Source organism: Lissotriton helveticus, chromosome 3_1 (genome assembly GCF_964261635.1).
Source record: "Lissotriton helveticus chromosome 3_1, aLisHel1.1, whole genome shotgun sequence".
NCBI lineage: Eukaryota > Metazoa > Chordata > Amphibia > Caudata > Salamandridae > Lissotriton > Lissotriton helveticus.
The window spans coordinates 70555369-70582264 of NC_136061.1; the positions used below are offsets into that span (position 1 = coordinate 70555369).

Consider the following 26896-nt stretch of genomic DNA (forward strand, 5'->3'; position numbering starts at 1 on the left):
ATCAGTTCCACACACAACACCTCCGGTTCTAGCGCCGGGACACCCCTCATGGGGTAGCTGTGCGCTTTATAAACTACAAAAAAATAATAAAAATAATAACACCTCTGACGCTGCGGCGCGGCTGCGGTATTAACATAGTACTTACTACTGAACTACTACAAAATGCTGTTCACACACCTACAAGTGTAAATCTACACATCAACATCTATCTTTACTGTGAGGAAATCCTCACACACACATGTTTACTATTTAGTAGAAAATGCGAGCGGGGCCAAGGGAATGGAGGGAAAAAGGGAATACCTACCACTAAATGGGAAGGGTTTAGGGAAGAGTAAGGAGAGATTTAGGGGGTTAGGAAAGGGTGGAGGGACATGCACTCATCCACAATAGAGTTTAGCCCAGATTTACTACTCTTTCATGCAAGTTACTGTGCTGCGTCGCATGAAGGGGAGACAGATAAAAAAGGTGCTGTTCAGCGCTCTCGCTGCACAGGAGCACTTGTGGCCAATGCAGGCACCCTTGCGCCATGGTACAATGGTGGCTGCGCTGTCAGCAGGATCATTCTTCTTTGTGTTTGTGCTGCAGAATGTAGCACACATGCAAAGATGAAATAATGAGGAGAAATAAAAATGTTTCTTCTAGTTACGCCAAAGTCGGGTAGGTGCACCCTTTTGACACAAACCCAGGTTTACTGACTTTAGTAAATCTGGGTTTGTGTCAAAATACATTCATTCATCGATCCACAGGAACACCCATGCTCCACCCATGTATAACCCAGCAGCATTCATGGTCACCGCTGATGCTGCAACATCCTCCCACTGATAATAATGGTAGTAGGGACTTTTAAAAACCATAGGAAATACTGTTACATGAAATTCAATCATTTAAAATATTTAAACATATAATTAATTATACTTTATTGTTGATAATAGATTACAAATTATTTAATTATAAAATATTGTAACAACATTATTTACTTTGGTAAATGAATAACATTAACGTCTATTAAAATATAATTAAATTACTTTTCTTTATCTTTACATCACTTTTGATCATTATTAATGCATAAAATATTTTTACATTAGGTGGGAATTCATGTTTTAATATTGTTAAATAACTGAAGTAATAGATACAATCACTGTCAGTCTACCTCACATGTAATCAACCTGTGCTTAACCCTCTGTTTGCTTGACACAAAAAGCAGTCAGGCTTATCTTAAAGAAAATGTGTAAAGTATTTATGCACCTTTCACACAGTAATGAAGTGAAAAACCAACTCAAGGAAAATCCCAATCCAAAGCAAAACAAGAGAGTAGATTGTAATAAATAAAATTGTACCAAAAACAACAAAAATCCAGTTAGTAGAGCAAGGGTTAAAGATTTTCAAAATTTCTTGTGAAAATAGCACCAAAATGCACAAAGCCCTAAGTGTGGTTGCGTTGGATCATGTCAAAGTCTCGAATTCAGGTTGACCACGAAGGGTTGTTGGTCAAATACAGGTTTGTCCCGATGCAGATTTTAACTTCTCTAAGTCTAAGCCCATTGCGGGAGCTGCAACGGGGCTACATATTTGTGGTCGACTCGAGGAGACCATTGTCAACCTGAGGAGCAGGTTGAGGGTCGTTGATAGTTACTATTTGGCACGAACAGTCAGTCGTTGCCGGGGCTTATTCATTGACAGTCGACTCTGAGTGCCCCAGTTGGTGCTGAATGGCAGAGCTGACTTAAAGAGTGGGTCATTGCTGGAGATTCACATTGGCCGGCGTCGCAGACGGTCATCCGGTGACACCAGCAGTCTATTCATGATTACGAGGAGCCCCAAAACATCTGGATCTTCACCTGGAGCCCAGGACTTGTGAGTAGAGGCTGGAGAAGTACACAGGTTCATATTCACTCCAGCAGAGGCTAGCAGCAGGGCTCAGGGAGGTCCAGGCAGATTCAGTTGGTGCTGGTCTGTTGAGCAGTTGCAGGGAAGGCCTCTGGAAGCTTGTTTTAGCTCTAAGAGGAGGTCAGCAAACTGACTCTTGGAGTCACTTCTTGGGAGTTTAAGTTCAAGTCAAACTGGTCCAATCTTCCCACTTCAGAGAGCTGGGTAGTCCTTCTTCTGATTCTTCAACAGGTCCAGCAGTATTCTGATGAGAGATTCTGAGGATGCCACTTTTAAACCTGTGCCACCCTTGTGGGTGGGGATGCCCGCTTGTCCAACCTTCCCTCTTTTCTGGGTTTGACTTCAAACTGTCTAGGGTAAAAAAGGGCAGGCAGGCCTAGGTGTGATCTGCATTTATCAGTGTCAGGGTAACCTGCTGCCCTTAGAAGTAAGAAAAGGTTTGGGAAAGTCCAGAGGCTACCCTTTCAAGCTCAGGAAGGTTTGATTACAATTCCACGGGGCATCCTGAGCAGTAGAGAAACACCCTGCCACACACTCAAGGTCGTTATGTCTCCATGTCTGGAAGGAATACTTAAAACATAGAAGAGCACTCAAAGTCATGTGACCACTGACACTGGCAGAAAGGCTCATTTGATTTAGGCAGAAAAATGCCAACTTTCTAAAAGTGGGATTTTAAGAATAGTAATTCAAAATCAAACTTTACCATTAACCCCTTCGCTGCTTCTGTCGGCCAACGGCCGTCGTGAGCACTACCTTCGTAGGCTTACCTCTTACTCTTCTGTCCGACAATGGTGTAGAGTTTACGTCAAGAGCCATGGAGGAGTTTTTAAGCTCTAAGGGTATCAAACACAAGAGAGCTGCGTTTTATCACCCTGAATGCAATGGCGTTGTGGAGTGATTCATCAAAGGTCCCAAGGAAGCGATGCAGCAGGCTGTCACTTGTGTTGATGATTGGGAGTTGGCTATAAAAAAGAAGGCGCAGGAGTATAAGTTTACCTCCCATTCCTCCACTGGGGTGCCTCCCTTTCGTTTGTTTAAAGGAAGGGCTCCCAATTTCGAAGTTGTCCCACCATGGGTTACATCCAAGAGGTTGCTTGTGGACAGTGAATCAGACAGTACAGAGGGGTGGAAGTAGAGAGAGAGAGAGAGGTGATGAGAAAAAGGAAGGTTTGGTATGATGAAGGGAAAGGTGTAAAGAAAACCATGATCAATGTTGGTGACTGGGTTAAAATTAAGTCTCCCAGGAAATGCAAGGGTACCTCCAAATTCAGTAGACCCTTTGAGGTAATTAAAGTTTTCAGAAATGCTATACGGAGGAATGCGGTGAAAGGCCTCGTCGTTTGAGGAACATTCCTCACTATCTACGAGAATATATTGCTTACTTTCCGTTTCTTGTACCTTGTGTCAGATGTTGCTTTGTTTATTTCTACCCTTCATGTTGTTTTATTGTTAAACACGTTTATGAACATTGTGCAAAGTTGGTGGGTGCATTTTAGGTGGTATGGGGGAGGAAGTGTGGTGTCCTGAATGTCGCTGCAGCCAACATTCTTCATGTTCTGGAATATATGTAAGGTTGCCAGGCAGAGTTAGTATGGCTGGTGTTGGCAGTTATGATTGTTCTCTGGCTGGATGGGGTATCTGTAAATGTGTCCTAAATAAAGCTACTTCAACCCCTCAACCACACCTGTTCTATATTCTCTGAGAGGACTTCACTTTTACATCATACTACCATGCACCAGCTCTAAGAGTAAATAGAGCCTACCTTAGGAGTGACTTAAACGTATTAAAAAGGAATGCTCGGGCCTTGCAAACGTTTATTTTGCCAGGTTGCAATGGCAATTTAAAAATGTCCTAAAGGCTGCAGTGGCAGGCCTTAGGCATGTTTTTCACTGTTTCTTTGGTGGGTGGTACAATGGGTGCGGCTGGCCGCGAGCAGCATTTAACTTACATACCCTGAGTAGTACAATTTATTGAAAAATTAAATGTGCCAACTCGGTGTATGACAATGTTACCATGTTTAAGGGAGAGAGCACAACTGATTTACCATTGGTTAGCAGGGGTAAGGTGCTAATGCTAACAAAAACGAGTTCACAAACCAAGGGAGTGAAGGCAAAAATACTTGAGGAATGCCAGACCAAGGATGTCAGGTCTAAGAGCCATGTGAAGTTTTTTGAATCTGCACAACTTTGCATGAAGCACAGAAATTGCAATGTGCCATTGGCAGAATATACTACTTCAGAAGTCCCTGGTGGCTTTGCAGCAACACCTCCCCACACAGGTATGGCGTATGAAGAAGGAACTCAAAGTGTGTGGCAAGGTGAAACAGATGGGGTGCTTCTGGGTAGCGTTGGACCACTAAGGTCTGAATGTGATATACAAAATGGGGTGGGCTAACAAAGGGGTTGCTCATGCTGGGGGTAAAGGTTGGGTGCAGGCTTGGTGGAGATGGCTTGAGTGCTTGAGTACAGTTTGCATGAATAAGGTAGGAGGCTTCTTAGAGCAACCAATGTCCAGCACACCCCTTTGCTACAGCAGAACTGTTTCCTGCTGCAGCAAATGGCTTATGAAGTACTCCATAATTGCAAGATTTGCCTTATACAAACATTTCTAATATACATTTTTTTTAATTCCACAGTTGGTGCATCAGTGAACACCCATACAGTTACATCTGATCTTAGCCATACACTTGCATTCGTTAGTTCAGGCCCCAGTCTCTTTAGAAGAGTTGGATTATGTCATTGCTCTCTTTTTTCTGGATTAAAATTGAGAGAGCCACACACCACACCACAGCCTGCGTGATATTTGGAGCAGGCTGCCAAAGCCTTCTAAAACTTCTTACACCTTCTGATCCCTAAGTTCAACTAGCAACAATTCCTCATCAATCTTTTTTTCAGGTGGTGTCTCTAGAGTATGAACATGATATTTTCTGATTTAGAAAACTTCACACCCTTCCTCTTGAACCACTTGTTTCACACCTTGCATGACATTTCTTTGCATTCCTAGTTCCTTCCCTTACAGTGCATTGTGGTGGTTGTTTCCAACTGCATAACCATATTACAAGTGGCAAATAGATACACATTTTTTAATTCAGGATGGGAAATCCGGCAGTACCTGCACTGGTATTTTTTGGACAGCAGCTTGAAATCCTTCTTGCAGGTCTTACACGTGTTGGGGTCTGATGCGGCCATCACTTGCTGTTCGAGGGTGAGCCCTTCTGTCTTCTTCCACAAGGCATCCTTCTCCCTAGAATGGTCGAGAGAAGGAAGAGCAAAGACATTAGTGAGTTTGGTGACATCAGTCAAATCAAACCTGATCCCATTACCATAAATATCAAGTTAACCTGGAACAACTATGAAGGTTCACCTCCTCAAATCATATATCTTTAGGGTGTGCTCACATGAAGTGGCACTAAATCCCAATGGCATAGACGGGTAGGTAAAATTACATCCTCAGACCCCAAACTTTTCCTCTTTCACTTTACTTCCTTTTGCTTGTCATATTCACGTTGGTATTTATTTGGACAGCACCCTGACAATTTTACATCAATCACAGGAAAGATTTACACAAGTTAAACAACATAGTTACCTCTCTCCATGACACCCAACCTTTTGTCCATTTTTATCATGGGCGACCTGTCCCGGATGGCATTGCCCTGTGAGGTTCCGTGACGATTTTAACCAGTGTTTTCAACATTGTCGCAAATATATAATTTTGGTATCAGTGAACCGCAAATGATCCATTTAGTATATCCTGGTGTTTTCGCTATGCTACGAGCAAGAGCACTCCTGTTACAAACACATTTCTGTTCTACCCATGGCATCCATTTTAGATTACGGAAGCCATTTTGTATTCCTTGCCCTCACATAGTCAATGGACACGCAAAGACCTCTTTCAATTAAGGACACGTAGGCTTTAGCAGGCAATTCACCTTACTAGTGACATGTGCACCATAGGCAAACAACGCTGTGACAGCATGACTCAGCAAGAGCTGCCTCCCCAGCCTGAGGCCAGTCCTGCTATACTGGTTCTTGTGTCCGTTGGCCTGATCATGATTAGGCGGCCGAAGCTGGTAACCTTGCCCATTTACGACCCACAAACATCTCTTATCCTGCTTTTCTATCTTCTACACCTGGCTCTACTCCTTTCCTTCTGGGTCTTTATTAGGGGGAGGTAACGAAATTTACGATGAGGCGGTCCGGGTCTTGAATGGAAAGTTGACATGGGATTATGATGGAATAGTGAAAACCCCTCGTTCGTAATGTTTTGACATCAGATATTGTTGACGATTACTGTGCAACGCCAAATATTTATTGTTTAAGATACAAAGGTTTTGGAATGTGCTAACATGTAAAGAATTTGCCTGAAGCCCAATATTCAGTATATAAGGAGCAACCCTCTTTGTACAAGTTGAACAGGCTCCTAGATACTGCCCATGTGTAGTTTCTGTGACTTCTGTGTCCCTGCAGTAATAAACCTTTGGTCTTTGACGCCACCATCGAGAAGCCCGTGTTTCTGTTTGTTTGTGCACTGAGGCAGGTAGAACTCCGGGGTCTTCGGGTGTTATCCCTGACACCTCTGGACGGAACCAAAAAGTCCAGAACTCCAATTGGCGCCCTACGTGGGGCGACGTCATTCGGTACCGGTCCAAAAGCCTGAAGAGTTCGAGAAGCTTCGTGTGAAGATTCCAGAGGGAGGCGCCCCACTTCATCGATCCCGGCATATCGCAAAAGTGGCCCGACGTTCTCTTCCACGAGGGTTCCCGTTCGGATGGCTACAGTGGTCCGTTGCTTTGACCGTCGCCCTGTCTTGGACCCGAGGTGCAGTCCTTAGTACGGCGAGACGTGACGGGTTTCTCCTTGGTGATGTCTTCAGTGCCTCAGTTAAGTATTAAGTGGTTGCTAGTTGGTTACTTCGTAAGGGTTGCTCCTGTTTGGATAATCCTTTTAGTTTTTGGTTTGGTTTGGTTTCGTAAGATTATCACTGGTTGTTCTGGTTAAGATAATCATTTGGTTTAGTTTGGGTATCGATACATTTGTTCGCTTTGGTAGGCCTAAGTTCTTGGTTCGAGTGCGCACCTTTTTGTTTGTGTTTTGTCTGTTTTGTGTTCCAGATTATAAAATGGTAAGCCGGAAAAATTGTATGTTGTCTTGTTTTAGTTGCAACAGTGATTCCCAGTTGGAGGACTCGTGTTCGGTTCCTCCGATTGGAACTCCCCTTTATGATCTATATTGCAAATTTGGTGTGGGCCCTATCTCTTATAACGAGGTATGGATCCACTATACAGAGAAAGATGGTGTCCTTAGTTGGCCACTGCATGGTAGTTTTGAACCCCAAGTTCTTGATAATTTAGAAACGAAATTGTTCAAGAAGAAAGCCCGGCTGGCAATGTTTGATTCTTTCCGTTATTGGCGAAAAGAATCTAAACAGAGAGAAATTAAAAAGTTGAAGAAAGAACAGAAAGAGCAAGAGTTGACTTTAGAACAGTCTGCTAAGCAGCTGCAACTCAACGAGTCTGAGAAGGCGATGGAGGTGGCCAATAGAGAGCGTAATTTAGCGATAGATAAGTGCTATCCTGCTTTGCCATCGAGTACAGCTAAGATAGTAGAGGACCCTGAAAAGGATCCCCTGTTGTCTTACTTGTTACGATCACCCCCACCGTATGCACAGGGTGCTACGGCTCCACCTATACCGAATGTTCAATTACCGGTTGCTGGACAACCTGGTGTTCCTGCTCCTCTGAACCAAGTTCCTGTACCTCCTGTGGTCAATATTAATGTTCCTTCGACACCCCCTCTACCAGGGTTTCCGGCTTCTTTACCTATACCTGTATCGCTCACACCTGCTAGTTCACAGGCTATTTTGCCCGCTACTCCTACTGTTCCTGATCTATCTGTTCCAACTGCTACTCTATTTACTGCTTCTGCTAATATTATGACTCCGCTTTCTGTTCGTCGGAGAATCACTGATTCTGTCTCTCATATTCTATCTCCCTTCTATAAAACTCTGATTAAGACTCCTACCTCTGACTCTGTGCAGAGGCGTAGTCAGCTTCCTAGCACTGAAGAACGGGGAATATTAGATTCCACTGCTCTTAGATGGGTTTCGAAAGTCGGAAGATATAATGTACAAGATGTATTAGATACATTTATGCAATGGAACGAACTGACACAACGATATGTGTTCGATGAAATGTGCTTCCTTCTACGTGAGGAATTGGAAGAGGATGACTCTGAATCAAATAGGGAAGAATTAATTAATGTTCAGAAAGAGTTTGCTGCAGGTATGATAGTTGGTCAAAATATAAAAGAAGCGATGGAACTGATTTTAAGCTATAGGAATGACCCATCCCTTCGTTCACCGAGGGAGTTAGAGAAACGTAGTACGAAACAAAATCGTCAATACCCAATGAGGGAGGTTCCACCAATTTGGCGTGAAGCTGTGCAAGCTAATGTAAACCTTGGTATTGCAGCCGCTCCAGCCCAATTCCAGAGAGTATGGATACATATTCCATGGAAGCGAGCTGAAGTATTAGCAGTGAAACACGCCTTGCCAGATCCGCGTAAAAATCCTGCAGGATACTACAAAGAGTTGGCTCAGACAGTTGACGCTTGTGTATTGAATCTAGCTGACATAGATCTGCTATTTGGTAATGTAGTACCGCAACCAATTTGGGCTAAGATTCGTAAAGAGAATCATCCAGTTGCCCTAGGTGGTGATTGGGCAGCTATAATTGCAGCGGATGGTCAACAAATAGGTGGTTCTAAACCTGAACCCTTAATTGCTAATTTGCCTGGTAGAATAATCGATTTAATGAAAACCCTGATGCCTGCATTACGCGTTAACTGGGACAAATTGTCCGCGTGCAAACAGAAGAAAGACGAAAGCGTCTCCGACTTTTTCACAAGATTCGAGGAGACTTTCGTAGATCATAGTGGTCAGGATATGAGCACAGAAGGAGGCCAGAGATTATTTGTTGATAAATTTGTGCACAATTTGTTGCCAGAACTTAGTGGTAAATTAAAGAATTCTGAAAGTGCATGGGCTGTCTCTACGACTGCGCAAATACTTGCGACTGCCCAGTACTATGAAAATAGGGATAAAGAGGAGAAAGAAAAATCAGATAAAAAGACGAAAGATTTAAAAACTAAAGTTCTTTTACAGCAAGCATATCCGCCTCGCACGAATAATTCTCATACACAGCAAGGGTCATATCAAAGAACGGAGTATAATTCTCAGAGGCCACAGTACCAATGGAATCAGTGTGCTTATTGCAAAATGGAAGGCCATTATAAGACTGAGTGTCCAGTCTTAGCGCAAAATAATGCTGCGACAGCTCAGAGAGGTCGTGGTGGTTCTATACAAAACTCTAGAGGTCGAGGACGAGGTGCTATGCCTCCACAGACAAGTGATCGCCCTTCTAATCATTTCGATCAGCGAAATGGACAATCTGCCCAACAAAATAGGTCTCAACAGTATCATGTTGAAGACTACTATGAAGCTAGTGAGGAAGTTCAGCCAAGGGAGTACTAGGACAGCCATGGACAAAGAGAGGGAGTAGTATCAGTTCCAGTAGATCAGAGTGGGCCTTATGTCGCAGTAGCAACATCAGGTATAGTCGAACCGTTTCTGTTGGATACTGGTGCAGCAAAAAGTTCTATCATACATGCGAAACTCCCTGGCGCACCTTTGTCTGGCTCAACAAACGTTTCAGTAGGTTTTTCAGGCGCCCCTGTTCACAACCCTGTTTCTGGTCCTTTGTCTATTTCTGTTGGACCCTGCCACTTGAAAGCTCCCCTGATTTTGACGACAGGTTGTAATGAAAATCTGCTTGGATTAGACTTATTAAAACGCCTGTACGCGACATTGTACTGTTCTCCGGCAGGAGTACAGCTTACGTTGGGTAAAAGAATAATTTCTCCGATGTACTTGTCGATGGATGCGCTCCCACCAGAGCTGCGTTCTCTCCCTGATACTCTTTGGGCGACTGGTCCTAATGATGTAGGTCTTTTAGAAATTCCACCCTATGTAGTAACTTTGAAAGCAAATGCCAAACTTCCACGAATACCACAATACAAGATCTCGAGTGAAGGTGAGCGTGCGCTCCTACTGATAGTACAAGATCTGATCAAGAAAGACGTTGTAGAAGAAACTAGAGGTAATGTCTGTAATAGTCCTGTACTGCCTATTCTGAAACGAACTGACCCAACAAAACCTCCAGTATATAGGTTTGTAATTGATCTTAGAGAGGTTAATAAAATTGTGATTCCACAGTTTCCTGTGGTTCCAGACATTACTGCATTGTTAACGTTGATTCCTGCTACAGCAACATGGTTTTCGGTTATCGACTTGAAAAATGCCTTTTTCAGCATTCCGATAGCCGAGGAAAGCAGAGATATCTTCGGTTTCTCTCTAGGAGGACGAAGCTTCAGGTTTAAACGTGCTGCAGAAGGTTATTGTGAAAGCCCATCCATTTACAGTCAAGCATTAAAAAGCCAGTTAGACTCCTTTGTACTTCCTACTGGTTCTGCTTTAGTACAATATATGTTGATGATCTTCTAGTGGCTGCCGATGACAAGGAAACTTGCAAAACAGCTACAATTTCTTTATTGCATCATTTGTCAAATTTGAATCACAAGGTGTCACCTTCAAAAATGCAATACTGTTGCCAAGAAGTGACCTACCTAGGTCATCTCTTGTCAAAGGAGGGAAGGAAGTTGACCCCAGAGAGAATAAAAGCAATTACACAGATGAATGTTCCTAGCACGCAGAGAGAAGTACGTGCCTTTTTAGGTATTACCTCATATTGTAGGCAATGGATCCCAAATTTTTCTCTTTTGGCGAAACCGTTGGTAGCTTTGACTGGGAAAAATGTTCCGAGTCCAGTGCCATGGTCTGCCGAATGTCAGGAGAGTTTTTCTGAGTTACGAAATGCACTGTGTTCAGCTCCTGTATTGGGTACACCCGATTACAGTAAGCCATTCACGCTCTATGTCCATGAGAGAGAAGGTTGTGCGTTGAGTGTTTTGACACAGAAATTTGGTGATAAACAACGCCCTTGTGCGTATTTTTCATTAACGTTAGATCCGGTAGCTAGAGCGTTGCCTAGTTGCTTGAGAGCTACAGCCGCAGCTGCAGCCTCCATTCGACAATCTGCTGGTTTAGTAATGAACAACATGCTAGTGGTTATGGTTCCTCATGCTGTGGATACACTCATGAACCGAACCAAGACGCAGCACCTTACCAGTGCTAGATTATCAGGTTACGAACTGACATTGCTAGCGAGTCATATTCAGATCAAAAGATGCAATGTATTGAATCCAGCAACATTGTTGCCGACTAGTCAAGAGTCGAGTGATTCCGAACCACACGACTGTTGTTTCAGAACTGAGGAAGAAACAAAAGGACGAATTGATTTAAAAGACACTCCGTTATCAGATCCAGATGGCACGTTGTATGTTGATGGGTCTTGCTTCAAATTGGAGAATGGTGATGTGACTGCTGCCTATGCAGTAACGACTTTGAGTACGATTGTGGAGACTGCAAGAGTGAGTCAGAATTCTGCCCAGGCTGCAGAATTGATCGCGCTAACAAGAGCGTGCGTTTTAGCTAAGGGAAAGAGAGTGAATGTGTTCACAGATAGCCAGTACGCGTTCGGCGTGGCCCATAGTTTTGGCCGTTTGTGGAAAGAGAGAGGTTTCATTACGTCCCATGGGACTAAGATCCAACATGGTCAGCTAGTTAATGACTTGTTGGAATCTCTAACCTTGCCGACTGAAGTTGCGATTGTGAAATGCAGTGCTCATAAAGCAATCACGGATGATGTTGGTCGTGGGAATGCTTTTGCTGATGAGACTGCAAAACAGACAGCTAGAAATATGATGAGTAGAATGTATGTTGCAACGTCTGCAAGATGGATTTCTGAGTCTGGAATGTGTGAGGACACAGTGGAAAGCGTGAAAGAAATTCAGAAAGAGGCGACTGAGGAGGAAAAGCTTGCATGGAAAGAGAGCACGGGTAAATTGGACTCGAGTGGGTGTTGGATTGACTTGTCGGAACAACAGCGTTGGATGTTGCCTGATGCGTATGTGCTTGCAGTAGTAACAATGGCACATGGAGCAGCGCACATCAGTTCTAAAGGGATTTGTAAGATGTTGGCTCCAGTTTGGAAGAATGATGGGATTAGTAAGTGTGCAGAGAGAGTGGTGAGAAATTGTATGGTATGCTTGATGCATAATCCTGGCAAGGGAATCCCCACACCTGCAGGTCACTTCGCTCCTCCTTCCTGCCCCTTTGAAGTGATTCAGTTGGACTTTATTCATATGGATCGTTGCAACAATCTAAAGTACGTCCTAGTGGTAGTTTGTGCGTTCTCCAGATGGATCGAAGCATACCCACTGAAGGACAATACTGCTTTGTCCACTGCCAAAATCCTTCTTAAAGAATACTTCCCCAGATTCGGAATGCCACGGATTGTATGGTCAGATAATGGAAGTGAGTTCGTAGGGAAAGTTATGCAGAGTGTGTGTGCCGGCCTAGGGATTAGACAAAAGTTTCACAGTGCGAATCATCCCCAGTCCGCGGGTTTAGTTGAGGGTTACAATGGCACCCTTAAACTGAAACTTGCTAAGATACAAGCGTCCACGGGTTTGCCCTGGCCAGATGCACTGCCTTTGGCTTTGTTATCAACAAGAGCAACCGTACATTCTAGAGTAGGGCTTAGTCCATATGAAATAATTTTTGGTCGTCCTGCAAATGTTTGGGGGGTACCTAGACCGAAAGAATTTAAGCAGCTGGAATACCCAATGTTAATTGATTACCTTTTCGACTTGACTGCTAAATTGAGCCTTATTCACCAACAGGTTTTCGATGCATTGCCAAAGCCACCGGAGAGTCCAGGTCATCAGCTGAAACCTGGGGATCAAGTAGTCATTAGAAATTTTGCAAGAACGAAAAATCTTCAGCCCAGATTCGTTGGCCCCTTCCAAGTCTTATTGGCGACGAGAACTGCTATTCGTGTGGCCGGACGGAAGAATTGGATCCACACGACACACGTCAAACGTGTGCCTCTGCCACTTCCTTACGACAACTGGGTAAAGAAAGGAATCAGTGCCTCTGAAGCAGAACAAATACCCAGTTTCATCCCTTTCAGTGATGCAGAACTGATCACTGATACATCAAACTCTGACTCTCCTCCTGAAACTGCTCTTTTGAACCCTGAACATTTGCCATCTGCACCAAAAGAACATTTGTCATCTGCAAACGTGAACATTGCAACGTCGACTGAAAATACATTGTTTCCAGATCAGACAGCTCCTGCAAAACGGAGATATAATCTGCGATCTCGCAATATGGACAAATAAAGCAGGAAACTGCCTATTTTCACATTTGAATTCTTTGATACCTTGCCTCCAGCCAGGAAGTTTGCTATTGTTTTGTTGTTTTAAAATTGCCTTGCCGTCTGGGTAGCCGTAGGGTCGTGGCTGTGTGCCTAGTTGAATCTGCGGGGGTCAGACACAAGGTCGATCTTTCTGTTAGTTCTGGGATCTCCCAGGGCTGATAGAGGCATTTTCATCTACGTACACATCATCGGTGGTCACGAGCGGATTGTAGAAGATGGAGCTTCCTGAGCTGCAACGAAAGAATGTAATTTATGTTCGCAGAAATAGACTGTACAGAATACTTCACAGCACATGCTTTCTAATGCAATGTGCAGTTACGTTTTTAATTGTTTTGATAACGTTGGTGGGTGGAATCATCTTTGGTGTGCATTTGATTTTTATGCCGGTAACTACAGTACCTCCCCTTGATCCTACTACTTCTACGGTTTCTTCTATGCATTCTTTTCACTCGTTTCCTGAACACGAACAAGCTCGACGCTCAGAATTTATTAACAATACATTTGTACAGCTCTTGCATCAACACCAACTGGTAGTTAATACTACAGACTGCTGGGTGTGTGGCTTGATACCTCACACTATGGATAAAGGCATTCCCTATCTAGTCTTGCCTTTTAGCTATAATGGATCATTCCAGGCCTTTCAGACCATTTTTTCCTATGCCCTTGAGACCTATCCTCCGCGTCCACCACGGTCTACTAAATACAACTCAGCCAACAAAGCTTTAGTCCAGGGAATTATTGACATGATTAAAGACGTCAATAATACTCCATCTTACCCTAAAGATGAATTACGGGTGTATTTGAGTTGGAACTCTACAGAGTATCGCCTTAGTTTGGGAGAAAGCAAGCGTAAAAGCTCCACTTCAGTCTGGGTCGTGCCTCACCGAGGTCAGGTCTGTTTGCAAGGAAATGGGAGAAATCTGAGAGCTCAGCTAGGGAGGAGTGAGTGCGTAGAGACTTACGTATTTCCGTCTAACTCCTCCCCTGCCTTCCTTACTGCTAGGGGTACTTACTTCATCTGTCAAGACAGAGCGTATACATGGCTGCCTGCTGACTTCTCAGGTTCATGTTATATTGCTCGACTGTTACCTCCGACATACACTGCTTCTTCAGATTATCACAAGACCAGAGTAGCAAGAGGTGTCTTCAGCAAGGAAGATACCGCTGGTCAGGAAGCTGGAGACTTCTTCAAAGGTTTCCTTCCGTTTTGGGGGCCTATGGCCAATAGTAGAAATCTACGTCAACTAACACGGGTAGTTGAATCTACTATTACAGAAACTGCTGGTGCCCTTAGTAACTTAACAGCTGAGCTTCAGGCGGATCGTCTCATGACGTTACAGAACCGAATGGTTCTAGACGTAATACTTGCAGATCGAGGTGGGGTATGCAGAATGATCCAATCGAGCTGCTGTGTTTTTATTCCCAATAATGCTCCAACCGTCTATGAAGCAATCTCTAAACTACACAAGATTTCCGACTCTATACACGTAGACAAGGGAAACTGGTCCTTTATGGAGTGGTTTTGGACTCTGGTATCAGCGTGGGGATGGAAGGTTCTGATGGTCATTGGTGTCATCCTAGTATTTCTGTTCTCGTGCTGCCTTATTATCCGATGTGGTCCCGCTTTGTGTAGTCTCTGTGCTGCAACCTGTTTCAAAAAAACCACCTGCATTTGGAGAGAAGGTACGAGACAAGATGATGATGCAACAACATGTCACTGACCTAATGAGCATAGAGTTAGACTCTGACATAGACTGAGTAATTGCCTATGTAAGGGCAAAAGGAGGGTCTGAGGTTCCGTGACGATTTTAACCCGTGTTTTCAACATTGTCGCAAATATATAATTTTGGTATCAGTGAACCGCAAATGATCCATTTAGTATATCCTGGTGTTTTCGCTATGCTACGAGCAAGAGCACTCCTGTTACAAACACATTTCTGTTCTACCCATGGCATCCATTTTAGATTACGGAAGCCATTTTGTATTCCTTGCCCTCACATAGTGAATGGACACGCAAAGACCTCTTTCAATTAAGGACACGTAGGCTTTAGCAGGCAATTCACCTTACTAGTGACATGTGCACCATAGGCAAACAACGCTGTGACAGCATGACTCAGCAAGAGCTGCCTCTCCAGCCTGAGGCCAGTCCTGCTATACTGGTTCTTGTGTCCGTTGGCCTGATCATGATTAGGCGGCCGAAGCTGGTAACCTTGCCCATTTACGACCCACAAACATCTCTTATCCTGCTTTTCTATCTTCTACACCTGGCTCTACTCCTTTCCTTCTGGGTCTTTATTAGGGGGAGGTAACGAAATTTACGATGAGTCGGTCCGGGTCTTGAATGGAAAGTTGACATGGGATTATGATGGAATAGTGAAAACCCCTCGTTCGTAATGTTTTGACATCAGATATTGTTGACGATTCCTGTGCAACGCCAAATATTTATTGTTTAAGATACAAAGGTTTTGGAATGTGCTAACATGTAAAGAATTTGCCTGAAGCCCAATATTCAGTATATAAGGAGCAACCCTCTTTGTACAAGTTGAACAGGCTCCTAGATACTGCCCATGTGTAGTTTCTGTGACTTCTGTGTCCCTGCAGTAATAAACCTTTGGTCTTTGACGCCACCATCGAGAAGCCCGTGTTTCTGTTTGTTTGTGCACCGAGGCAGGTAGAACTCCGGGGTCTTCGGGTGTTATCCCTGACACCTCTGGACGGAACCAAAAAGTCCAGAACTCCACCTGTGCCTGAATACTCACTGTCGGCTTGTCACCGTGGGGCAGTAGGTTTCCGGCAGACCTCAACCATATGCCATTTGAAAAGAGTAGTGGAAAGAACTTATTACATCTATCGCCTGGGCGAGAGCTCTGCCTTGCTCTGTTTACCTTTGCTCCCTGCCAACTGAGAGCCCACAGCCGCACATGACATCACCAACACCTCTTTCTCACATGTGGAAAGATGTTGGCCCACAGTAGCCTGTAATCTGCTGGAGAGCTCTGGCTCCATCTAGGCCAGAATTTACCTGATGTGGTCAACTTGTAGGGGGAAACAGTGTGCGTATTGCATAGCCAGATAACGCATCTCAGAACTTTGGGCATGGCCCGTCATCCGTGAGTTAGGACACTTAAGCATTTCCTCTGTCACCCCTCCGACTGCTCTGAAATTCGCGTGGTGCATCCGGCAAGAAGGCCAGTGGTGAGACTGTGAAATTCAGCACTGGGAAAAAGCAGTCATACCTGGTCTTCTTCTTAGTGAGCCTGAGTGACGTCAAGTGTTGAAGAAAGTGGATTGGCCAAGACTCATGAAAAGTACCTAGACCTATGTTCATCCACATTTATAGTGGCTCTAGTCACTGTAAAATCTCATTGAATGGCAATAAGGAATCTTTAGAACCTCATATTATGATCACTTTGATCTCGCTAGAATTCCTAGATCAAACAGATTCCATGGCACAGCTTGATATGGCTCTCGTTGATTACATTTCTCCTACTGCCTTATGCTGTAAGGGAAACAGCCTCACTGATTAGGCTTCTCATAATAAAGGACCCAACCACCATTTGATTTGGTGGCCACCATTGTCCATTTTCAGTCTCTAATATATGTATTTATTAATGGCAGATGTGTCTAAGGTAGGCCCTGGAAGGCGGCTAGATTCATACCAGATTTTCAGGCTATCTACATAAGCAGGAGAGCAACAACTCCTTAGCTAAGAAGAGGTCTCCACCATCAACGTCCTCCAACAGCTGTTATGGGTTGTCTGGGCTGGGGCAGCAAGCTTCAAGGTCAGCTTCATCTGAATAATTTCACTGTTTCTCTGAAGGTCATTTAATGCTGCTCTCTGCAGCCCTGCTGCCTCAGCCGTATCCTCTCCTGGCAAAGTGACTGTCAGCAAGGAGAGGTCAGCATGGGTGGAAGACAAATACACAACAGGGGTGTCCCTCACACCTGGAATACAACTAAAAACTTAAAACAAAAACAATAGCTTGTAAGAATGTCTTAAAGAGATTAAGCCATTGATAAGACAAAAACAGTTCGAGAACGACTTTGCCTTTCAAAATTAAAAAGTTATATGAAAGTAGAACAGAATGTTAAGAAGGATTTGTTTTCTTTTCATAGTGATTTGAAATTGTGCATAGCAGGAGGCATGAAATGTTGCATCAGTCTCTATTTGTCATTTTAATTTATGGAGACAACATCTGTGTGTGTGTGTGTTTAGAAGTATAGTGCGACTGCAGTGCTCTGTGTGACCTGAGATTGGTAACAAAAACATGTATCACTGAGGTTACTACAGAATGCTTGCTGTAAACAGTGCTGGACAATAACACCAGCTGCAGCAAGTCCTGAATAAAACACAATCTCCACAACAAAACAATGGAACTGAAGGTTATTATCTGTAGAGACCACAAGGAGTGGGTTCTATAAGCTTGGTGAGCTACCACTTCTGCTCCAGGGATTTGTGTTTCACACCAAGGTCTCAGGTTCAAAAACTGGCAGCACTACAAAGCATTGTATCCTTCTGAGGTCAATGCAATGTCATCCTTTCAGTGGCGAAATGTTTAAAATCTGGATTTGATAGGCCACACTGCAAATTCAATTCCTATTTGAGATCCCTTGTATGTGAATAGGAACAGCGGAGACCTGATTTCATTACAAGACCGGAGGCTACCATTATGCATTATTCCTTTAATGCCAACTCCAGGTAGCACTTAGAAGTTATACATCATAAAGGAACAATTTTCAGAACAGAATCCTCTTGACATATAATAGGCTTGCACACAGAACAACCTGCCTCTTTTGAATGTGGCTACACACAGATAAGTATCTCCATTATTTATATCTTCTATTTCTTTTATATTATCGCTTTCCTTATAGTTAATCTATTCAGGTTACCCAATTTACAGAACTCTTCTCTCTTTATTTCACTTCTTGGTGTATTTGACTTACTTCAACTTATTTGTAACACGTACCATGATTATTACTCGATCGTGGTCGGCCAAGTACAGCTTTTATTGGCCCGGTGTGATGCGGGGGACACCCTCTACTGGCTTTCAGCTCGCTTCAGGTGGAGCACACACTCATTATATTGAAAGTGGTCACAACCTTAAGTGCAGCTGCGGGCGTGCTGAGGGAATTCCATCCGTGCCCCGGCTTCACATCCCTTTGACTCCCCACCAGTTTCGCTAACTGTGGGTGCATCGAGGCAATCATTTTTGAATGCAGTAGTCCACCATTTTGGAAGGAATCCTTCCCGACGCAGCTTTCAACATGACGCGTCAGGACAACCATTAGAGGAATGAATAGGCAACGGCCATTTACGGGCCAAAGACCTACATGCCTTACACACCGCAATCTTAGATGTCTTTCGGTTAAGTGAATAGCTGATCGCTCGAGACATTGTGACGTCAGGGAATTCCTGACAGTTGTGGTATCTCCGACGATCAGCGGCTCAGAGAAGGTTTAACGCTAGGCTCACTTAGGAATTGGGAATAGACAATACTGTTTATTTTCTCCCTGGCGAGAGCCTATTTGATCTTTTCAAAGAGACTTTAGTCTATTTTAGTGCCTTTAAAAAAAGGAGGGGTAACAAAGATATATATATATTGTTACTGATTAGGTTAAAAATACCTGTACATTATGTCTGATATTGAAACTGATGGCCATGACACCCCTACTCCTAACATAAATGAGAAAGTCATTCAAACAATTATACAGCAGGAGATGCGCATTTGAATGCGCGTAACCTTGCATCAAATCATGTCCAATAAGATGTCCACAATTGCTGATGAGGATTGTGACTTGGAATCTGCCTTTTGGGGAGACTCTGATTGCAATAAAAATGGAGGCAAAAGACCAAAAAAAGCTAACAACATTGAAGGGGCAGCTTCCATGAGCATATTGGGGGGTCCAAGCGCCTCAATTCATACTGGAGGTCTAACCACTTCAACGCATATTGAAGGTCTTAGCACCTTAAGATGATCAGGGGGTGAAGGCAGCTAGAAGGTTTTGGGTGTCCTACGTGGCACAAGTCCTAAAGGTGTCCGAAGTGGCACATATTTCTTAAGTGCACAAAATGTGCCACATGATACTGCCATGGCATCAGAATGAAGACTTGCTCGGTGAATACATCTTTGACCTGGATTACGATGATATGGACATAGAAGTCCTCTTCACAGATGAGGAAGTTTGTCATTCTCTAAGGGGATAATAATGGACCACCTAGGTCAAGGGATGTTGTCCCCACATAACATCAGGCATCCAAGAAGGTGGCCTCAAGATCATTTGGGGAAATTCATCAGAAGGTGGATAAGAAGTCCATTAGAGAAAGAGGCACATAACATCTTGAGATCTGAGTACTTTAGACCAGTGATCCAGGAGAAAGTTTGTCTAACACCAAACCTGGATCCCTAACTCATCACCTTCTTATTCAAGCTGGGAAGAGATCCCAGGAAAGGGTTGGAAAGATCCTTTAAGGCCTGCCAAGATCGCCTTCTCAATATCTTAGGACCCCTAGCAAGAATAATCAACATGACAGAGGAGGCCCATGTCAATGGGTCCCCTGTAGGCATTAATCTACTTAGGGGCTGGAGACATAGATCTTTAATTCTCTAAGGGAACGCCAATGCAGAGCTGAACACCAAATGGTGTAGAGTTGTCCTGAGCAAGATCAACCCCAAAATTAGGTAACATGGCTGACAAAGAACCTTCTGAAAACCCCAAGAGTTTTCTGTTCGGGGAAGATATGATTAAGACAATAGGAAAATATGTGGCTACATTCAAAGCTTTGGACAAAGTAAAGACAAATATGTGAAGAGTTTTCAATCCAAGTGTTTTTGGTCGGCCGGAAGAAGGGGCCTTTCTACTTCTACCGACCGAGCTACTCAGCGGCCAAATTCAGGCATAGCGGTTTCGGTAGCGGTTACCAGCCGGGTACCTCACTATCCTTTTAACCCCAATGAGGAGGAGCCAATCGTACCAGAAGCTTCAGATCCTGTGGACAAGGAACCAACAACTTTCAGAGTGAGTATGAATATTTCTTTTTGTCTGGGAAAAATAGAAAGTCATCTCAGGTTATTTTCCTAGGCTTGGAAGTAAATGACACAAGACCCTGGAGTCATGGAAACCATTCAGGGCTTCAAAATAGATTTTTTCAGAGGTTCCAGTCCAAACTTCTTGCTCAAGACAAATTAAACTTAGCTTAGAGCAGCAGAAAGTGGTAGGAGAAGTGGTGATCTCTATGATACAAAAGGGAGTGATTGTAGAGGTTCCTTGGGACTATAAAGTATTTGTAAGTACACATTTCCTTATGGAGAAAACAGACAAAGGTTGGAGACTGCTTATAAATCTCAGGGATCTGAACAGGTTTCTGGTCTACAGACACTTCAAGATGGAGGGAATCCATCTCCTGAGAGACATACTGCTAGAAAAAGACTGGCTTGTGAAGTTGGATCTAAAGGATACCCACTTCACCATTCCCATGGCCATAGTGTCAATGTTACCTCCAGTTCATATGGAATCACTGTCTTTAAATGTTTCAGGCACTTCCCTTTGGTCTATCCTCTGACCCTTGGCGTTCCACCAAGGTACGGAGAGTGGTTGCATCCTTTCGGAGGGAGAGGGGATACAGTTGATTGTTTATATGGACGAAATCCTCATAATGTCCCAATGCCATTCTCAGATTTTAAAGGATCTGGATATGGTTGCAAATCTTCTGGAAAGTTTGGGGTTTTTGATAAACAAGGAAAAGTCCATTCTGGTTCCATTCAAGTCCCAAGAATTAATGGGTGAGAGCCCTAAGAGGAGGATCATGGTATGAAGACAGAGTGATCCTGGATCAGGAAGCCATCTCAGAGTTGGGCTGCTGATTGGGCAGCCTGGATGCCTGGAATAGAAGAGCAATCGTTGGATGTTCCCTGGAAAATATACTGGAGTCGGATGCAAATCTTCATGGCTTGTGTGCTTGTCTGGGCAACAAGAATACAGGAGGTTTATGATCTTATATGGAGACATCCCATAACATGAATTATCTGTAATTGACAGCATGCCTCTATGCTCTAATGAGATTAAAACACTCTCTCTGCAGGGCAGAACTATCATGTTAAAAATGGACAATGTGTCTGCAGTGGCATACATAAATCAGTTAGGGGGCACACAATCCTCAGACTTACCGGACTTGGCAAAAAGACTTTGGATGTTCTCTCTAGAACACAAGCTTAACCTGAGAGTAGAGTACTTACCTGGGAAAGCCAATATTTCAGTAGATTGGAACTTGAAGTTCTTGAGAGATTACAGCAACTGGAAGCTGAACAAGAGCAGCTACAGAAGGTTCTGTCGCTTGTGGGGGCCCTTTGGATGTGGATCTCTTTGCAAGCAGGTTGACATTTCAATTGAAAAAGTATTACAGCTGGGTGCCAGACCCGAGTGCTCAAGCAGTCAATGCAGTCGTAAAGCCTTGGAAAGGAACCTGATCTTATGCCTTTGCCCCTTTTGCAATGATCCAGAACGTTCTCCAGAAGGTAATGTGGGAGCAATGCTCTCTGGTACTAATAACTACCTTTTAGCCATCCCAGGCTTGGTTCTCAATGAATTTGAAATTGGCTAGCAATATTCCTTTGCTTCTACCAATTGAGGAAAGCCTTTTAAGAGGTGCAGATGGAAGAGAACACCTTTGGTTCAGAGAGGGATTTTGTAAGTTCTTGCCTGGAAAGGTTCAAGAGATCTAGTGAAATGTCAGGTCTTTTGGGAAGAGCTGAAAAGCATCTTGAGGAATCCTGGGCTCCAGGTAACCACTATTGACACAATGAAATATGGAAAACATGGGTAAGCTGGTGCTTTGAGAGGGACTCGGATCCCGTGGAGGCTCATATAGTGGAAGTGGTTAATTTCTTAGCAGAAAAGTTTGATAGGGGCCTTATTTATTGATCACTTAATTGTTACAGGTCTGCAATTTCAGCAGGACATGCGTTAGTGAACGGTAGGAGCGTTGTGGAAAATGTGATAGTATGTAGAATTCTTTATGTATTAGGTAAATGAGACACCCTAGAACTGTTGTTTCAAAAACTTTGTTCACAGGTATGGAATTTGATGTGAGGCCACCGTGGATGCTCACACTTTCTGCTTTATTTCTTCAAATTGTGTTGTCCTACAACAACATCATTCCAAAGAAGGATTCCAACTCAGACTTCTGAAAACCGGTGGGTGTGACTTGCATAATTTCAAGTAGTGTAAACACGAGGAATTACCTAAAGAAACCACAAGGTTATGAGGTATTCCACTCAGTAAATGCGATCCTGGGGTCGGATTTTCTCCTAACTTACTCCCGGCACTTATCACTATTTTCTTAGCACAAAATGCACCAAAATGGTCGTGAGGATGCTGGGAATGCTAAGAAATAGCACTAAATGTAGCAGAACATGAAACGAGAGTATGAGTGGTCGCTTGTGCTTGCTAAATGTGCTCTCACAATAGAATTTTACTGCCAAGGCGTAATCACATATTTGTCGGTAATTCCGAATTAAAGAGTAACAAAATTACTCTGAATACTTCGTGATTGAAACTCCATCCCAGCCTACTTCTGAAGTACACAAACATATCCAAATCAAAAAGTTTGATTAGAGCTGGAACTTAAGGTATTGGATGCTGGAAAACAGGGTATGAACAGGCCGCATCTACTTAAATGTGCTTAAACTGCACCATTAGTCCCCAATTGCCAAAAACATCTGATGGGAAACCGGAATTACCACAAATATTTTCTGAAAGATATTTTGATCTTTATTCAGCTGTGTCTGGTGTGTTTTAAAAGGCACAATGCCAGTTTCTTTCATAAACTGGAGCATAAAATAACACATCATGGCATGTATACTGGTCCAATGAGTATCTATATACAGTATTTAACCGCATGCGCGCTAGCGGTTTTCCCGCTGTGCGCTGCGTTTTTTCAAAAGCCGCGTTACATGACGAGCTCAGCTCGTCAGCGTACGAGCGTCGTAACTCATGACGAGCTGAGCTCGTCATCAGCGCGGAAGGGGTTAACAATGAAGGGAACTGGCACAAGCGTTTGTTAATTTGAAGATGGCTCCGCCCACCACCATTCAAATCTTAGCCCCAGCTGTCCTAATGTTTTGGTCTAGTTGCACTCCTGTACATAAGAATATAATTTACAAATAATACATCTAACTGGAAGTCCCTCCATTGTCCGTGGTTATCTTGGAAACCTGGCATGGATCCTTCAACCTCGAACAAGCACTGGCCTCCTGATTTATCATGCTAATAAAATAGTGATGTGACTTGAATGGCAATTTCACTGCAGACCAAACATATGGGGCCCGATTAACAAAGGTACACTTACACTTTTGTGTAAGTTTACTGCTTTGCGTTATTCACAAAGATAAAACTGAAAGTAAAAGTCTAACTTTACTTCTTTCCGGTGTTCACAAAGTTACATGTAGACCAACAGTCTAACTGTAATAGTAGTATCTTACCTTTGTGAAGGTTCAGTAACAAACATATAGAGTAAAAAATATCTACTTAGAAAAAGGTCAGGTCAAAAATATCGATTTTTAAAATATCGACTCCCTATACTTATAATAAAAATATCGGAAAAAATATTGTTTTCTCTAATAAGGTTGTCTACAATATCTATTTTTTTACATATATAGCAATTTAAATAATAATCATTATATAAATTGATTATTAATATAATAAAAAAAAGCTATTTAAGAATTTTTTTGAAGAATATAACATTTATTATTTAAAACAAATGAAACATTAATATACATATTTTTATTTACATATATCTAATTTACAAATATTACTAAATTAATATTTTTAATTTATACTATTTCTTAATACTTTTTCAAATGCTGTAACATAAAATATATATATATATATACATATATACAATAACAATATTTTCAAACCATTGTAATTTCAAATAAAAATTCTCAAAACAAACATTTAAAATAACTAAATATTAATAAAATATTAATAGCATTAAAAATTATAAATATTATGCATTTAAATAACCAAAAACATATTAATATAAATATAAACAATATAAAGAAAAAACACAATTTGCGTGCTCGTGACGGGACCACTCCGTCACGAGCCACGGACGCGCTGTGCTGGTGACGGAGTGGTTCCGTCACTGTGCGACCGATCCGCCCACACTGCAGCAATTCCGCGCCTGCACGGCAGTTTTACTGAGCGGGCGGGCCGTGACGGAACCACTCCGTCACAAGCACAGTGTGCCCGTGGCTCATGACGGTGTGGTTCCGTCATGAGCATGGTGGCGCCGCGCGCCCTCACCCCCAGCGCCACGGTGGAATTACCGCCGCATCCAAGGGGTTAAAATGATTAGATTTACTATTCCCGCTACAACTTATAAATAGTAGACAGAGTGGCCGATTCCGATCTCGGTCGGAAGGGCACCGAATCGGGTTCGGCATTAGCGGACCCGATTCGGAGGCTGAATTTCTGTCCGAGTCGTACACGGGTCCGGACGTCTAAGTACGATGCGAACACGCGCAAAATCTCCGTCCGAATCGTTTCCGGGTCCGAACCGCTCCGTACGACTCGGTCACAATCAAACCATGGCGCGGAATGGAGATGTTTCACAACCGAGCTAGTACGAATCTTGATTCGGACAGCCGGATTGAGTCGGAGCGTCCGGCTTGCAATAGCTACCGGAGTTGGACTTTGGGGGTCCACGTTGGACCCCCTGTTACCCGCAGCCTTATGACTCGGACACAGGGGGAGACCCATGGGTCTCCCCAACCCAAGCATGTACGGTGTGGATGGCACCGACACGTACCCACTGTAGGGGACTTGTCTGCAACATACCCATTCAGTCAATGGAAGTCCATGTACGCGTCGTACGACCGGCTCCCATTGACTTCTATAGGAGTCCGACTGAACCGAGTCTAACAGCATACGGCCGCATCGTACTCGCTCGATTGGACTGCAGGAGTCTGGATCAGTTGGAAAACACCCCAGATCCGGCTCGGTTGGAGTGCTTTCCGACCCAGATCGGAATCGGCCCCAAAGTGTCAAATTCAGGAGGTGTAACATGTACAAGTCCCACTTCAGTAAATGCAACAGTAGGAAAAGTGTTGGATGGATAAAATATACTATTCCCACTCTACAGTAGGGAAAATGTTGGATTGTGGAGTGGTAGAATGTACTATTCCCACTCCAATCAGTAAAAGAGTAGGGAAAGTGTTGGATTGCGAAGCAGTAAAATTTGCTATTCCCACTCAAGTCAATGCAACAAGAGGGAAAGCGTTGGATTTTGGAGGGGTAACTTTACTATTCCCATTCCAGTTAGTGTAATAGAAGGGAAAGTGTTGGATTTCGGAGGGATAGAATTTACTATTCCCACTCCAATGACTGCAAAAGTAGGAAAAGTGTTGGATTTCGGAGGGATCAAATTTACTATTCCCACTCCAATGACTGCAACAGTAGGAAAAGTGTTGGATTGTGGAGGGGTAAAATGAACTATTTCCACACCAATCATTAAAAGAGTAGGGAAAGTGTTGGATTGCAGAATGGTAAAATGTACTATTCCCACTTCAGTCAATGCAACAATAGGGAAAGCGTTGCATTGTGGAGGGATAAAATGTACTATTCCCACTCCAGTCAGTACAACAGTAGGGAAAGTGTTGGACTATGGAGGGGTAAAATGTACTATTCCCACTGCAGTCAGTGCAAAGGTAGGGAAAGTGTTGGATTGTGAATGGGGTAAAATGTACTATTCACATTCCAGTCAGTAAAACAGTAGGGAAAGTATTGGATTGGGGAGTGGAAAAATTGACTATTCCCACTCCAGTCAATGCAACAGTAGGGAAAGTGTTGAATTTGGAGGGGTAACATCTGCGATTCCAATCCGAGTCAGTGCAACATTAGGGAAAGTGTTGGATTTAGGAGGGGTAAAATATTCTATTCCCACTCCAGTCAGTGCGACAGTAAGGAAACTGTTGGCTTGTAGGGGGGTAAAATCCACTACTGCCACTGCTCTCTATGCAGCATTAGAAACATACTATTTCACTTGAGGTAAAAAAAAAAAATTTCAAAACTATACTCAATAAAAAATAAAATATTTGAAATAAAAAAACGATATTTTTTTAATTACAAATTACGTATTTATTACAAAGTTTAATACATATTATAAATTAATACACATTTTATTTACAATACAAAATCTTTTGTCAACTTAATTACAACCAATAAATACAATATTGTTTACAATTAAAAAGCATAACGTATACAATAATACATTATAAAAAGTTACTCTTTTTTTATTTTGTTATTACTTGCATAACTTTCTACTTTATACCTCTACAAGCTGCACACCACACATACAAAATGTATATTTAACTGTATAATATTTACACATTTTACATAATTAAATTATCTATTAAAATATCAATGCTAATTAATTACTAATAAAACAATTACATTTAATTACTTTTTCACCCTTTATCCATACAAAACAACCCACACCTACTATATATTTTTTATGAAAGACTTTTCATAATTAATAATCATTTAAAAATTATTACTAATTAACTATTAATAAATTAATTATATTTAATTAACTTCCAACCCTTTACCCCA

The 26896-nt window shown here is 42.8% G+C and overlaps 1 protein-coding gene across 1 annotated transcript in view; it reads right to left on the minus strand.

The window, feature by feature from the left end:
- The window catches only part of RUFY4 (RUN and FYVE domain containing 4), a 435544-nt gene that overhangs the window by 18800 nt on the left and 389848 nt on the right, over positions 1 to 26896 (minus strand). The window contains exon 11 of the mRNA XM_078679261.1: positions 4999 to 5130. Coding sequence (XP_078535387.1) covers positions 4999 to 5130 — 132 coding nt within the window. The remainder of the gene's footprint in view (positions 1 to 4998; positions 5131 to 26896) is intronic.